This window comes from Artemia sp. Qi Xiang Cuo, chromosome 8, assembly GCF_049724085.1.
Source record: "Artemia sp. Qi Xiang Cuo chromosome 8, ASM4972408v1, whole genome shotgun sequence".
NCBI lineage: Eukaryota > Metazoa > Arthropoda > Branchiopoda > Anostraca > Artemiidae > Artemia > Artemia sp. Qi Xiang Cuo.
The window spans coordinates 66,338,845-66,355,031 of record NC_142801.1 but is presented as its reverse complement, the minus strand read 5'-3'; the positions used below and the strand labels follow the sequence as shown (position 1 = coordinate 66,355,031).

Below are 16,187 nucleotides of genomic sequence, written 5' to 3'. Positions count from 1 at the left end.
CCCAACCGGTTGTAGGAAATCGGCAAGATAGGGACACGTAGAAATCAGTGGCGCATTAAAGTGACCCTGACACGCCACCAGATTACTCTGGTGGCGTTAGAGATCTCCAAATAGTGGTGGAAATAGAGAAGAGACCCTTTCCTTCCAAATAGTGAAGTTCAATCACTCAAGCTAAAAATAAAAACAGCTATATTTACCATGCCCATTGCTGGCTTGATGTTGAGTTTCTTGAGATTGCTTGGCTATTTGACCCCAAGATAGGTTCTGAGTAGTGCCAGTCCATACCCCAGCCTGGTGGAAACCTAGTTGAGCCTGTAAAGCTGCCCTTTCAGCCCGATGTTTTTCAGTCATCTAGTAGAACAATAATTTATGAATAAATGTATATGAAATCGTGGATGTGCAAAATTCATCCACGAATATTCTCCTTGGATTTCGTCAGCGCTGTTAGTTACCTTTTTCAGTTTAATGCAAGGTTAGATGATGACAGGTTAGGTTATGTTGGGTTACGTTAATTTAGATTTTTAACTCATTTCTGATATTTATAGCTAAATTTAGCCTAACCGAAATTAACATAACCTAACTTTAACTTTCACCATCATACCTTGCGTAAGACTGAAAAAGCTGACTCGCAAAGGTAATTGAATCCAAGCAGAAAAAAAAAGGAATTTTGGATATTCACCGGTTATTGTCGGCATTAACTAGATTTTGGACATTCACGGTAGCATATACAACAGCAAAAAAACAAAACAAAAACGTATTCAAGGAACATACGTACGTTGGAATCCTCCCTGCATATTATCCGCTCATTTAAAAATCAATTTTAGATTAACATTATTGAACGTTATTTAAGTTGAAACAAGCAAATTATTTTTTTTAAAAAGAAACTGTACATCTATTTAAGCCTTACACAAGAACTGCGCGAAGTAAAAAGCCTTTTATTTTTGTGCATCATGACTTTTGACATATGAGACTGGAAGTCTCCGCAGCAAGTTTTTGGATTTAGCCTTTTCTAATAATTAACCAATAGGTTGCCAAAAAATTGTTAGATCTGGAGTAGATCAGAAACAGAGATGCACCTCCTTGGGTTTGTTCTCATTATTTTAAGGTTCCTGTCCTGAAGAACTTCATACAATCAATTATTTTATAAACTCATGCATTTATAATAATAATAAATTTATTATAGACAAAAAAAATCCCCCCCCCCCAAAAAAAAACAAAAAAAAATTATACATCCATACATTCACACATTAGCAAAAAGTTTGGTAGGTTGCATAGTTAAATTTCGGTTTCCGCTTGTCAAATTTTCGGTTTGCTGGCCAACTCGGTGAAAATTTATGAAACGAATGTACTTTTATACTACCTTTTTCTGTATTTTTTTTATCCATTATATTTATGTATTTATATCTTTTTATGTGTTTATGTTACGTATTATGTAAGGATTTTCGAACTGAATTTGTTTTTATACTACAAATTATACTCACCTATATTGTTTAATCTTTAAATCTAAAAAGTATTTTGGTGAATTACCCTTCAAAATATTGAGTCTGAGCTTTCTTTGAGATAAATGGCAAAGTTTAAATCATATTAAGATCGAGAATCATGTGGCATTCCCTTTGTATTCTAGAGCAGATATTTGTGATCAAGGCTGCATCCAGGGGGAAGGATAGGAAGTTCGACCCCCCCCCCCCTGAAAAAATTGTTTCAATAACAGATTTAAGTGGGTTTAGGTAGCGACGCAAATGTCTCATGTAAACAAAATAAAGTATGTCTTTAACACTTAGGTTTGACAATAAACAAAGAAATTTTATCTAAACTGTAAACAGTAATTATAATTGGGGGCTTAGTTTATACTATAAGATCTGACATGTACTTCTTAGAAATTTCAAAACAAAGAAATAATAATAAAAAAAACCTTTGCCAGTTCTGCCGCTTCTTCAGCCTGGATTTCTGCCAAAGATTTGATAGAGGAATTGTTCTCTGTTGGTCTCTGGCCCCACTTGAAGCTTTCCTTCTGTTGTCTTTGTTTTACAGCGGCAATCGTAGCTGCCTGTTGCTGATGCAATTCCCTAAGTCTCTTCTCTTGAGCAGCCCTTATTGCAGCCTAAAAATAGACGAAAAGAATATTAGAGCCTCACACAATCTTTATTCTCCATCCGTGTTGTCACATAAGGCACATTTTTGTAATTTGTGCACTTGTTTGAGTGGTTACGCATTAAATTTCCATATGCACAATTTTAAAGCGAATCTTACTTAAAAATACAACCTTTGAAGCATTTTCGCTTGAAAAATGTTGCTCCCGGCGCATTTTCCGTTTTTATGGCTGTGATATCGCTTACAAGGCATCTGGTAACATTATTCAACAATTTTCAAAATGAAATATAGACCAAAACCAAATCCTTATATATATATATATATATATATATATATATATATATATATATATATATATATATATATATATACATATATATATATATATATATATATATATATATATATATATATATATATATATATATATATATATATATATATATATATATATATATATATATATATATATATATATATATATATATATATATATATATATATATATACAAAAAAAAGACAACACGCCACAACAATATAGAAATTGTACAAAGAACAAAACAAAATCGAAAATAGAATCCTACGGAGTCAATTCAATGCTAAATTCAAAAAAGAAACTACATTACTTAATTACATTTGTACTTTAGAGCTGTAATATTTTACAATAGCGTGTCAGGCTTTATTCATATCTCGCATGTCTCGAGCCAGGGTCGTATACAGGATTTTTTTTTGTCAGGGGAGAGGGGGGGGGGACGGGTTAAAAAAAATTCGTGGGGTGGGGGACCTTAAAAAACCCATACAGAATTTGTTTATATTCATTTTTGTTAGGCCCTGGATACGGCCTTGTCTCAAGATTACCGGCTGTACATTGGGAACATGGACTGTTGCTTGACGAGAACCTATGCCTGAAGAATGATAAAAGGGGGAAGACATTTCAGTGAGTAAACACAGTTCAATGTGATAACCCAAAATGTTACTAAGATTCTGACTGGGGTCATACAAAGCTTTAAGGCTCCCTAGACACAATCACCAAAGCTCTAAACCGAATGCTATCCAATGGATCTGACTCCTGGGATGTCGAACCATAGTGCTACGCCAGGCAAAAATACTCTGGGGAAGTACGGATAGAGCTTTGTACATATGGAGTTATTGGGAAGGGACCTCGTACCTTGAAAGAACTTTCACAGGCTGAATTTAAAAAATGTTCTCTTCTTAACATAGCATATCAAAGGTACATAAAAAGTAATACACGTTTGCTTCACAAATGGAACATATCACAGCGCCACAAACGGAAGGTGGTTAGCGGATGAAAGTATTGATTGGGATGAATTTCCCAATAGACTATCAAAGCATTAATAAACGTACATGTTTATTGAGATATGACAAAAATAAAATGCTAGAAAACTTTCGTAAGTATGGGTATTGATCACAAGACCCTTCAATAAATACCCTACCCCTTTACCCCTAGACCGCCGAGCAGACCATCCAAAGACGTCAAGATTCTGCATTTACCGAGTTCAAAGACAAAAATCATATAAAACTGAGGTTTGTATTAATGAAAATTTGTCTAACTAAAGGCCTTTTCCACCAGAAACATATTATGCGGGCTGCAAGCAAAATTCTCAAATGTCTTTAAAAGTCACTTAGAGAAGCGTAATGGGGATATGTTTGGGTCCAACAGCCTCCTCCCAAACATTGAAATACTTATCATTTTCCTAAGCTTAATCAATTGTTCCCATAATCCACCAGCTTTATGCATTTTTTTAAAAAATTAGTCCCCTCCCTCCTAAAAATCCCCACGTAACTGCCCTTTAAATCTTTGAACCTTTTGTGCACAGTGATTTCAGTAAATTGCTGCTGAATGTGCAATAAGTAAATGCCTGCTAGATGCCACTGGTCTATTTCTATATGCATTTGTTAACTGCGTTAATTATCCTTCTTAAACCTGCATTTAATTATTATCGTCAGTTTATTGTATGAGATTGGATTGAAATATGCCCTTTAACTTTAGATTGGCAACATTCCAATAAATTAGAGAGTGATCATGCATTAGTATGAATTGTATTGTGGTGTTCTCGCGCTAGGGTGGCCTCCTCTGTTATCTCCTACCTTGTATGGTTTTTTTTTTTTTTTTTATATGCTGTATTTGTTATTTCGGCATTTTCTTATATTTGTTTATCGCCGACACATCGAGCCCTGCTCTCCGTCGACCAGTTTAGAAATTTATTTGTCATGTGTTTTTGTCAATAAAAGATCTTTTTTTTTGTCATCAACAAAGCATGATCCCACGAGAGTTAATCATTTCATTGACTTGAATCATTATTACATCTCGTAATAAGTTACTCTATCAGATTTTGTGATTGAATGAGCCCTTCCCCAACTTCATATGACCATCCGGTCTATGTGACAGCAACCGGGAAATATGGGTGGTGACAAGTTCGGCCATTCATGTCTTGAATCATAGTCCAATACAATTTCAAACAGTTCGTGGTAACTAACTGTAAATAAAGAGCGATGTGGCTCAATAGTAACTGAAACTCTAATAAACAGGGCCTTGATAACAACTGCTACGTCAAAACAACCGAATTTTTATGCTTATTCAAAATATGTGAAATTCATCAACTTTAATATTACTCATCAAAAGTTAAGAGCCTGATAAAATTTGCCTAATTTTTTTAAAAGGGAGGAAACACCCCCAAAACATCAAGTGATCTTAATGAAAATGATACCATCAGGTTCAGCATACTATAGAACTCTGCTGTAGAGGTTTCAAGCACGTATGTACAAAAATGTGGAACTTGCATTTTTTGCCGGAAGATATGCATATCACGAATCCATGTTTCTTTGTTTTGTTTTTTTTTGGGGAGGGGATGGGGGGGTTACGTGGGAGGATATTTCTACGGAGGAGTTTTTCGTGGAGGAAGAAAATTTTCCATAGAAGGGGAGCCAGTTTTTCCAGCAATATTTAAAAAACGATCAGATATTAAATCAAAAAAAAGTTTTTTTTAACTGAAAGTGAGGAGCAACAATAAATTTAAAACGAACAAAATTATTACGTATATGAGGAGGGTCACCCTCTCTTCAATACCAGGCTCTTTACAGTAAAGTTTTTTTTTTAGAACTTCTAAAAGAGCTTATTGTTCTAATTAAACGGCCTTTGTGATTCAGGAGTCATTCTTAAATAACTGGAACAAAAAATCAAACTTTAGCGTAAAAAGCGAGGTATTGAGGAGAAGTCAACCCCCTTCATATACGTAACAGTTTCTGTTCACTCTAAGTTTTAATGTTGCTCCTTACTTTCAGTTGACAAAAAATGGTTTTTCATTTGTTACAAAGAAATACTGTCTATAATGTATAATAAGCGTTGTAATTGAAAGCATTTCAGTCATACCAAACAATGTATATGTGAAACACTAAAACGATTAGCAATATAAACGACTAATAAGAAACAATATTTTAACATATCCACGATGATTAACTTTAAAAAAACTGTAGTCTCTTTATAAAGTTACCACAACTATCATATAAAAAAAACAAGAATGGTAATACAGATATACATCCGCGGATTGACTAGGGCATACTTCATCTACAATAAATATGGCATAACCCATCATCAGGAGAACCACAAATAGAGCAAGTCCACTATCCTCTTGGCCCTTTAATTTATAAGTCCCATAAAGTTTTCAAAATATCGGTAGACAGTGGCTTAATGTCTACAACAATAGTTGCATGTAAATAGCAAGAATATTTAACTGAGAAGTAAATTCGATTCAAAATAATGGCTAGTTTTCAATAGACGTAGGTTGAATCCATAAGATTGTGTAATTTAAGGCTAAGGTGAGGTGGCTAGGGGGTCACGGTGTTCACCATGACCACCGTGGTCACGTGTATTCATTTGTGACAATGAGAGAAGCGAAAGAACGGCAATCCTTTTTAACAGATAGGTAGAGTACAGGATTAGACAATTACAGATTTTGGAAGGGTGGGAACCTTTCCAAGAAAAGACTTTACAAATCTTTACAACGTCACAAAAATGTTTTTATCACGCAAAGCATGCTAAATTTTTTTTTATTCAACTAAGATCAAGTGAAGATAAAGCTTACTCCCTGCTCTAAACCACCAATGTATATTCGTGAAAATAAAAGAAGCAGAATAAAGACAGACCTCTCGATTTTCACGTTCTTGAATCTCAGCTAAGCTTAACCCCTCACCATTACTTTGAGATGGCTGTAATGATGCACTCCATGGAGCCACAGATTTTAGTGCGCGGGCTCTCACTGCTGCCTGCTGCTCTTGCAGCTTTTCAGCTGCCAGTCTTTGTAACTCCTTTTGCTCTTCTTCACGTCTGAAAAAGAGACAAACAATGACAAAAGAGTACTTATTTTTTATTTATACTTTGTTAAAGTATAAGCGATATTATCTGAAAATGACAAAGCCTATAAACTAGGACAGTATTTCTATATTATTTGGAAAAGGTACCCCCCAGACCCTAGACAGGAATTGAAAAACATCAGCAGAAAGGGCAGAAAGTTCATTCGAAACAGTAAAAATGTAATTATTTAAAATAGGACAAGGAAGGTAATCAAAAGCAAGACGAAATATTGTACAAGTTGCCTTGCATCAGTTCAAATTTAAAAAAAAAATGTAACTAAAAAGCATGTGAATAATAAAAAAGAAAAGGATAAGCACAAAAAGAGGAAAAAGGAGCAAAGCAATCTAGAATCAAAACAAATTAAAATCGAAGAAATTTGAATAACTTCAGTTTGACGCTTTGACAACAATATCCATTTCAGGGTTTGTATCCACAACTTTGGAACATACATTCTTATACATTTTTTTTTCGCTTTTGCGTTACACACACACATGTCAAGCTAGACATCCATATTTACACATGGATGCCATGGACTGACACGGTCCTTTGCAGGAAAGTCGGCAAACATAAGCGAGCGTCAATTTAAGCTACAGCTTTATATTCAACCTCTTTTTATCTCATCTTTTACACACGCTCAATTTTGCCATGTCATAGAAAAGTAGCATCTTAGGCACAGTTAACAATTCGACGGGACACATTGAATTAATAGTATACTCCACACAGCAGAAAAGATGGAATTCCATCAAGATGGGTGGAAGTATTCTCCTACAGAATTTAGGTTTAAAACACACCTTTTGAGGCCTTTCCTGTAAAACCTACTAATCCATTCTCACTGTATTCTTAAAACATACTTATTTACCCTAAAATGTAATAACTCACAAATTTTAACCTAACACATGTAGTACTTACTTTAACCTTTCTTCTTCAAGTTTCTGCTGTCGCATCTCCTCTTCCTTAATCTTACTTTCTTCCGAAAGTCGTTTCTCTTCTTCCATACGACGTTTTTCTTCCTCCAGTCGACGTTTTTCTTCTTCAATCACTTTTTTCCTTTTCTCTTCTTCAGCTTTTCGTCGCTTTTCTTCTTCTTGTTGCCTTTTTCGCTTTTCTTCTTGCTGCTGCTTCTTTTCTTCCTGAAGGCGCCGTTCCTATAAATGATTATTCATATCTTTTACTCAATGAGGCTAAGTTTAGAGCACAATCCCATTATAACTACTCGAGATTTGTATTTCTAAGATAAAAACGATGAAAAATAAAGAGTAGACAGACAACAAAATTTTGCCAGAAACCAACGGGAATCTTCATGTTCAGGGATGTTTTAATTTTTAGTAGAGAACAGAATAACAGTAAATTGTATAAGTAAACAAAATAAAAATCTTGTATCTTATTATAAGAAGATCCTCTTTTTTTAGAGTATAAAAAAAAGGTAAAAGAAAATGTTTGATCAAGTTTAGATTGTGAAAGAAAAAGAGAATGGCCAATTTCATAGCATAAACCCGCTTCAAAAACTTCCGAAGATCTTTCTATATGATTTTGTGAAAACAGCAAAAATATCCAAAATCTGAATATTTGAACTTAAAAAACCTTCTCTTTACAAAAAACCAGGGCCAGAAATCGTAGCTCTGCATCCCCGGGCATACATAGATGTTTTTTTCTGACGCATAACTACCCACAGATGCTGGCTGCATTACAAAAACAGAGCAGCTCATATCATTTTAGTTCATTGCATAAACATCGCTGAAAAATTATAACACTAACAGACAAAGTACAAACATGGACTTTAAATAAAAATTCGTGTATATATTTTTTTGATCCGTCTTTCAATGGCTCACGTGAAATATTTACAGCCATTGAACTGTCATAGCACATAAACTTGCAATAAAAGAAAAGATAAAACGTGAATAGTGTTGTAACTGGTAAAATTGATCACGGTAAAATTGGCAATTTTACGTTTTTTAAGTAATTTACGTAAATTACGTATTTACTTATTTTACCGGTATTTGCATATTTTACCGACATATTTTACGACGCCTTGCGATTTTTAGAGGACAAAAGCGCGAAGAGGATGTTAGAAAAAAGATTAAATATGATTTTATTTTATGTATAACAGCTGTGCTCCCTGGTTTAACAAAGTGTATTATAGTACAGGTAATTAGGATTTTAAAATGATGAAATATTAACTGATATAAAATTATATTAGTTCTCTGAACTGTTAAAGACAGAAAGGGCTACAAGCAGGATTGACATATGACAAACAAGAACAATAATAAAATTAAATAGCCGAGAAAAATGACGGCAATGTCAGCCAGCGGACAAAAAAAAAGCGAAAATGATAAAGGCAGATATTTCGCCACGGACTTCCGCCCAGCCATCTTTAGTACTCAGAAAAAAGAACGAAAACTAATCTTTTGAATTAACTCTAACTGAGCAGAAGAAAGACTGAATCAAACAAGCTAAAAAACCAAGCCAGAATAAATGAAAGACTATCACAAATTAGATTGGGCAAGAATTCTTTGCTGAGTGATTAACTTGCCTTGGCTACTGACCTAATTTTCATTAAAAGTGTGGACAGACGATCTTAATTTACACTGAAGAAAAAATTTATTTGAATCCATTAATTTTAAGTTATTTTAAATTGGGTTTATAGGAATATCTCAAGTATCTTTATTTAAAACAAGGTCTCTATTTATGGATTTTTTTTTTAAATTTAAATTGCCTCCTAAAAGAATGTGGGTAGGCATTTGCTTCAAATATTAAAGTTGCCTCATCAACAAAGTATAAACACATACAACAAGTACTGACAAAACCTATCCTCTCCACACAAAAAAAGTGACTCTTTGTCCGCCTCTCCGGAGGCGATTCCATACCTATGCGAACCTGGCGCCTAAATTTTTCAAGTTCCGTAGGTGATTATACTTGTTCCGTAAAAGCTGTATTAAATTTAATTTATTGGCTTGGAGCAATTAAGTAGTACAACATTTCCCCTCTAGAGGCGCTGAGGTACGCGGGGTCACTTTTGGAGAGTTTTGTCAATACTTGTTCAGTATGTGTTTATACTTTGCTCATCAATAAGAACTACATGATTTGGATTTTCAACGATGTGGAAGGCCAAAGCAGTATCAATATCCTAATTTTTATTTTAAATTTCACATTTCAGAAAAATCTTGTATTCATGCCGTCTTTTCCCTGCGAGTCGGCGTTTACCCGCCGCCTCTGAAAATACCTTCACAGAACCTCCACCCCCCCCACGAAAAATTACCCCCTATTTTATCCTTGGATAATTCTAGGATTTTCATTCGAAGGGAAACTGAAATTTTTACTCTCCCGTTTAAGTCAGGGGCAATCGTGTTACATTACCTATAGTAAAGGTAAAGACCTACAGGGGTTCAATGTATTAATATTTGTTCATTTATTTTTTCTCAGAGGCACTTCATGTGAAAGGGGTGGTCGAATAGGCTTTGGAGGCGGCTCAGTCAATTGGAAACCGGAAGTTCCTGTGCCCTTTTTTTTATGATTTAGCCTGCTTTTCAGCCAATTGCTACCGAATAAGTTGTTACTGCCTACAGCGTCTATAAGAAATTCTTATTCTAGTTTAACGGCCCTTGTGTTTCAGCAGTTGTTTTGAATGAATCTTCAGATAAATACAGAATTAGCTCTAAAGGAGGGACTTGGGGGGAGGGTGGAGATAGAAATTGATATATCATCCTCAGGTCCGTATCCAGGACTTTTGTTTAGGGGGGTGAGGAGGGGGGGGGGGTGGCTTCGGAACAGGCACAGTCACTTGAATTAGACTCTATGTCAAAAGGACATGAGTTATATTTTCAAGTAAACCTTGTTTAAGGCATTTTAAGAAGTTTGAAAGGAGCTGAATATTCCATCCTTATGAGCCAGTGCTGAGTTAATTAACATTCTCAAAGTGTTACAAACCTCTTTTTTAATTGTATTCACTACTTTTATAAATGAATAAAAAAAAACATGTATGTGATATGAGGAATCTGGCTGAATACAGCTATTTAAATATGCAAAGCTGTTAGGGTAACATTTCACAGATTTAAATGTAGAAAAAAATTACTAATATGATTTTAATCCCACATAATGGTAAATTCGATTTTTCGTTTTATTCATTTTTTTTTTTGATGTCCAAAATCAGGCACTGTCCAATTGCTGAGATATTACCCTTGGCAAAAGATTACCAAAGGGATAAACTAGACAGATTAAATTGACGAGACTCTAGATGTTACCTTTGTAAGTCCAGAAAAATCGGAATAATTGAACAATTTCATTAAAAGCTGTAAGTGATGTTTAAAAAGAAATGCTCAACTGGTCTTGCAGCTACAGGGCAACTCTAAACCACCAATTTCACCCTGTATTTCTTGGAGAGTACCTTATTTTTCCAATTTTACTTACCGAGTTTTTATTTTACAGTAATTTTACAACATTAAAGGTGACTCAAAACGCAAAAAAGGCAGTTTTCACGTTAATGTAAATACTAGATTTTTTTTTCCTTTTGTGGATTTGTTTATCCCTCCTCCATATCATGCTTTGGCATTTGGAGGGGATATTTATTTGAATCTTTTTGTTAATAATTGATATTAAATAAATAAAGCAAATAACTCAATAGCAAATAAATAAATAATAACAAATAAAACAGAAAAACGGCTAATAGCACTTCCTAGGTACCCCTCTCCCCTTTATCAACCCCTTAAGGCTAAAGAAGGCCAACGGGAAAAAGAACATAAATAAAAGCTTAATGTTAAAAATAAAAATATTCTGTATAATTCTATTCAGTTGATACTTATGCTCCCTCTGAAAGTTTTGGTGTTTTATTTTTCTAGGTTCCAACAGTTGTAAAGTTTCCACTTTGGATGACAATTTTATTTCAATTGTTAGCTAAGATTCAGCTTCATTCACCTACCGAATTTCATTGTTTAAATTCACCTTGCATTTTTTTTTCTTTAGATTTAAAAACGGATAAAAAATTGCTCAAAAATCCTTGAAAAAAGTAACAATTTCCTTTTTTTGGAAAGTTTAGAACATTCTCCACGAAAAATTAGAGGGAATATCATAATTATGTCTCAGTGAATCGCTAGATCTGAAACTGATGAATCTATTGACATAAATATCATGACCTTTGGGGGATAGATGCATCAGGAGGCTTGTAACAAAAAACTTGATATTTCAGAGGGGAAATAAACCTTGTCTAATATTACTGCCGGTAAAATTATATTTCATAAACTGAATTTGAGTCTAAGAATTTTTTAGTACATAAGCTTAAAGATTTAAGAAAACTGAAGAGAAAGGAGACGGTTCCGCACGGACTTGATAAGGATTAAACGAATCATATCAATAATATATTAATTATCAGATAAGAATAAGGTTTAATTAAAGATCAACAATTGCTGCGTCAGCGTTGGAGCAGCAAAACCTCACAGAATAATTAAAACATCAAATACAAGCTAGTGTATATCAAATCTTGGATCTCAATTTTATGTCAGTTTAATCATACCCAACTTGAACTTTTTAGGGAGCCTTTTGATCTATTTTTTATTGATTAGAAAATAATTGGGATTGCATTGATATGGATATTTAACAAAATGTATACATACATACCTATTGAGCCCTTTGGACAAAAGTATACTTCTTCTATCACCGAAAAAAAAAAAAATTAATATGCCTATTTGTATAAGGGCTTTAATAATTAATCTGATTTTTTGGGAGGTAGCACTAGGCATTGGTTGTTTTTCTTTCTATATATATTTTTTTAAATTCTTTTTACAGACAAAATCGATTTTTCCCCTCTCATGAACTTCACATACTCTTTCATATTAGCTTTACACAAAACCAGTAAGGTTATTAGTGTTATTAGACCAAGTCGTTAGATAGCAAAAATGAAATTACCTCCTCTAACTGTTTTCTCAACTCCTCTACTTTCCTAGCCCTCTCCTTCTCTAGCAACTTCTTTTCTTGCTCAGTTTTTCGTCTAGCTTCTTCTTCTAGTTTCAATCTCTCCAGGTCAAATTTTCTTCTTTCCTCTTCAAATTGCTTACGTTCTTCTTCAAGGCGTAATAGTTCTCCGCGAAGGCGTTCCTCCTCCATCCGTTTTCTTTCCTCTTTGTCCCTTTCTTCTTGTAACCGCTTTTCATTTTCTCGCTTCCTTTGCTCTTCCTGACCAAAGGTGATAAAAGAATTTAATATAAAGGAAGAAGAAATAGAGAACGGAAAAAAGGAAAACACATTCGACTTTTCTTATCAGTCTTTTTTCCATTGTCGTTATCGTTCTTCTTTTTTCTTTCTTGTTTTTTTTTGAGGGGTTCTTATCACCAAAGAGAAGTATTTTTCTTCCCTACAGAGAGCAGCATTAAAGAAGTCCGGAAAGGAGACACACACGTACAAAGAAAATAGATTACAGACTTTGTATTGCTAATATCTTGTCAAACACAATCTGTCCATATACCGGCTATCATTTCGGTCTTAGAAAGTCAATTTCGCCACGATGGTAAACCAGTCTCTCAGCGAGAATAAGTCAGGAAAAACTGATGTTGTGTTCACACTACAGCAGTGAAATATTTCAATCCTGAACGGTAAGAGTAAAAGAATGTAATGTTAATCAATATAAGAATTGTCTCACAAAACAGGAAGAAAAAATGCTTAGCTAGACCGTTTTTCAGCTTGGCAAGAAAAAAATAAAATTTATGAATAGTTATGACGTTAAGACAATCTAATAATTCTTACAGGCCTGAGAGACTATTTCCCAGAGAAAGAATCATCCATCAAAGGTAAACTTGTGCTGCTTTCTTTTCACTATTAACCGTAAATGGGCTGTTAAATATAATTATATTTTATAAGTGACTTTAGTGATTACAACAGTGATTATAATAGAGAAGTTGGTGATTATATTCACCATCGACACCATTACCATCAACAATTTGTGGTGACAAACTGTGAGAAAGTTGCGACCCGTGCTAATGGTAACTAGAACTCTAAAAAAAAAGGATTTGGTTGGCAATATACATCGAAAGAGTTCAATTTTAATGATAATTTCATATTTGTAAAACTCTAAATTAGAGTTAGCCTTCAACAGTTGCCAACCTAAGAATATTTGCTTAAATGTCCTACAACGTGTAAATCCCCAACAAAGATTAAACTAGTTAATTTTTTTTTATAAGTTCAACATATCAGGGCGCCCAACAACAGAGGTTGTAGAGCACCTTATTTAGAAAATGCGAAATTTTGAAATTTTTTTCTAGACCGACGGTTACCGAGGCGTTATTTGTTTGACTTTTTTTTTCACAGAGATGACCGTACCAAAGCAATGATCCTATTACTTTGGGACACGGCTGATCTAAACCGAAATTAAAAGTTACTGTGCCCTTTTTAATTAAAAAAGAAGAAGATTAAACCACAGCAACGTTACGTTTTCTGTCAAAATTTCGGCCTGAAGAGCGCCGAAATACTATGGTGCAAAACTGCTGAAAAAGCCAAATGATTTAGAACTATTTCAAAGTTGTATATTGATCTCCCAGTTTAAGAAGCCATAGTACAGCGCGGCGGCTTATTCATTCCGAAAGATACAGACAGTCTACACAAAAAAAAACGATCGATAGTAATAATCATTAATAAGCCTCAATTTACTGAGTTATTCATCTGAGGCTTTATAAGACTTTCAGTCTTATCCCCCTGCATACCCGATACAGAGCAGTATACCTCAGGAATCCATCCCTCGAAACAATCCTCCGCCCCAAGTTCTTACGCGTGCCCAGTCAGTCCACCCCCCACAATCAGTTCACTCCATTCGGACCATCCCCCCCCCTCACTCATATTCCTCCCAAAAATCCACTTCCTTTCGACTCAGTTCTTCTCCGTGCGTCCAAGAAGTTACCAGCCGGTTCTGGACTCCACCCGTTATTTGCCGAAACAAATCCAACCCCTCCCCTCTCAGACACCTCCCACCGTACTTCTCTCCCTCAGCATCAGATTGCCCCCCCACCCCTCCATATAAAGAACACTCCCAACTTGACTTATTTCCAGATCACCAGGAAACCTTTCTCCCTTCCCTTGCACTTTATCCCCCCTGGCTACCCTTCCAAACCAGTATGACTCTGGTTTAAGAGTAAACAGTCAGAACGATCCACTTGTAACATCTCCATGCTGAGTTTCTAAAACTTCAAATAGTTACCGCTGTTTAGAGTCTCTGCTAGAAGCTGCTCAATTAAATGCAATTATATTTGAAAAAGACGGATTTGATCACCCTGTCCCTTATTCTCACTATCCAAGTTTAGTCCCCGTCAAGAATTCCACTAGAACCCCTGACCCCATCTGTGATATAAAAAAGTAAAGTTTAAAAACGGTACCTTCACAAGCCACTTTCGATTCCCCAAACTTTTGTTGAGCAACGCTGAAAGCCTTAACTTTGAAAAACCTAATGAGTTAGACACCCTTTCTAAAATATATAGATTAGATGTAATCGTTATTACTGAAGTTCAAGCTCAAAATTTGCACATGTTAAAGATTAACAATTTTTCTCAATTTATTAAACTCAGACCGGAAAACCATCCTCTGGGTAAGAAAGGTGGCGGAATTCTGTTCTTTGTCCGTTATGATTTATACCCAAGTGAAATCCCAATTCCGTGTCTTACTCCCTTTGATGAAATTATGTGGGTGTGTGTTCGACCTAAAGTGTTGCCGCGTCCTTTTAATTTAATTAAAATTTAATTGTCCTGTGTTGTTTTTATTACTCCCCTAATCAGAGATCCGCTGACAAAATAAATTTTATCGAAAAATTACATGCAAGTAATGACTTTGTACTATCAAAATACCCAAATGCAGGAATTTTCCTGATGGGTGACGCAAACGATATAAGACTTGATTCTACATGTAATACTTTTAATTTAAAACAGTTCGTTAATGTCCCTATTACAAAAGGCAATACCACTCTTGATTTAATTTGCACTAATCATTCGACGTTTTACAAACCCGTTACCACTCTGCCCCCTCTAGGGGGTAGTTACCACTTTAGCCTTTTCCTATCTCCGCTGGCTAAAGTTAAACAGTCGTTTTCTATAACTGAAACCGCTTATAGACCTCTCACTGACTCAGGACTTTTAAATTTAGGCTCCTGGATTACTACTGAAAATTGGCCCCCTGTGTATCAAACAAATGACGTTGACTACATGGCTTTGTCCCTCCAAAATCTATTGAGGAGTAATTATGAATTCCACTTCCCTGAGAAAAAGTTTAAAACGTGTTCTACAGATAAGCCTTATGTCACTGAGTCTTTTAAAAAACTTATAAGAAAAAAAATCAATTTTTTCAAAGCAGGTCGTATTACCGAGGCTAATAGTCTAAGGAAGTTCCTAAAGAAAAAATTAAGAAAAGCAGCTTCTAATTATTATAATAGTAAAGTCAAAGATCTATATTCTAACAAGCCCAAGCAATGGTACAGAAAAATTAAAGAAACATGCGGAAAAAGTCCTTCCGAAGTTGATTTTCATCTCCCTGAACCCCCTAATAAGACTGCCAATGATTTAAACTTGTACCTTGCTTCCATCGTGCAAAGTTTCCCCCCTTTCACTGGCTCAAGTCCAACTATTCCTCCCAATAATTCCTTTCCCTTTATTTCTGACTCTGATGTTATAATTAAAATTCTAAAGCTTAGAAAATCAAGCATTTGTCCCTTGGACATCCCAGTTGACTTAATTAAAGCCTTTTCGGACAAAATTGCTGAGCC

The 16,187-nt window shown here is 34.8% G+C and overlaps 1 protein-coding gene across 2 annotated transcripts in view; it reads right to left on the bottom strand.

Moving 5' to 3' along the window:
• Positions 1 to 16,187, bottom strand: part of Gyf (GIGYF family protein Gyf) — a 99,947-nt gene that overhangs the window by 13,985 nt on the left and 69,775 nt on the right. For both annotated transcript variants that reach the window (XM_089093684.1, XM_089093685.1), the window contains 5 exons: positions 12,359 to 12,625; positions 7,373 to 7,608; positions 6,256 to 6,436; positions 1,913 to 2,101; positions 198 to 351 (listed from right to left, as the gene is read on the bottom strand). In XM_089093684.1, the coding sequence (XP_088949810.1) occupies positions 198 to 351; positions 1,913 to 2,101; positions 6,256 to 6,436; positions 7,373 to 7,608; positions 12,359 to 12,625 (1,027 nt within the window). The remainder of the gene's footprint in view (positions 1 to 197; positions 352 to 1,912; positions 2,102 to 6,255; positions 6,437 to 7,372; positions 7,609 to 12,358; positions 12,626 to 16,187) is intronic.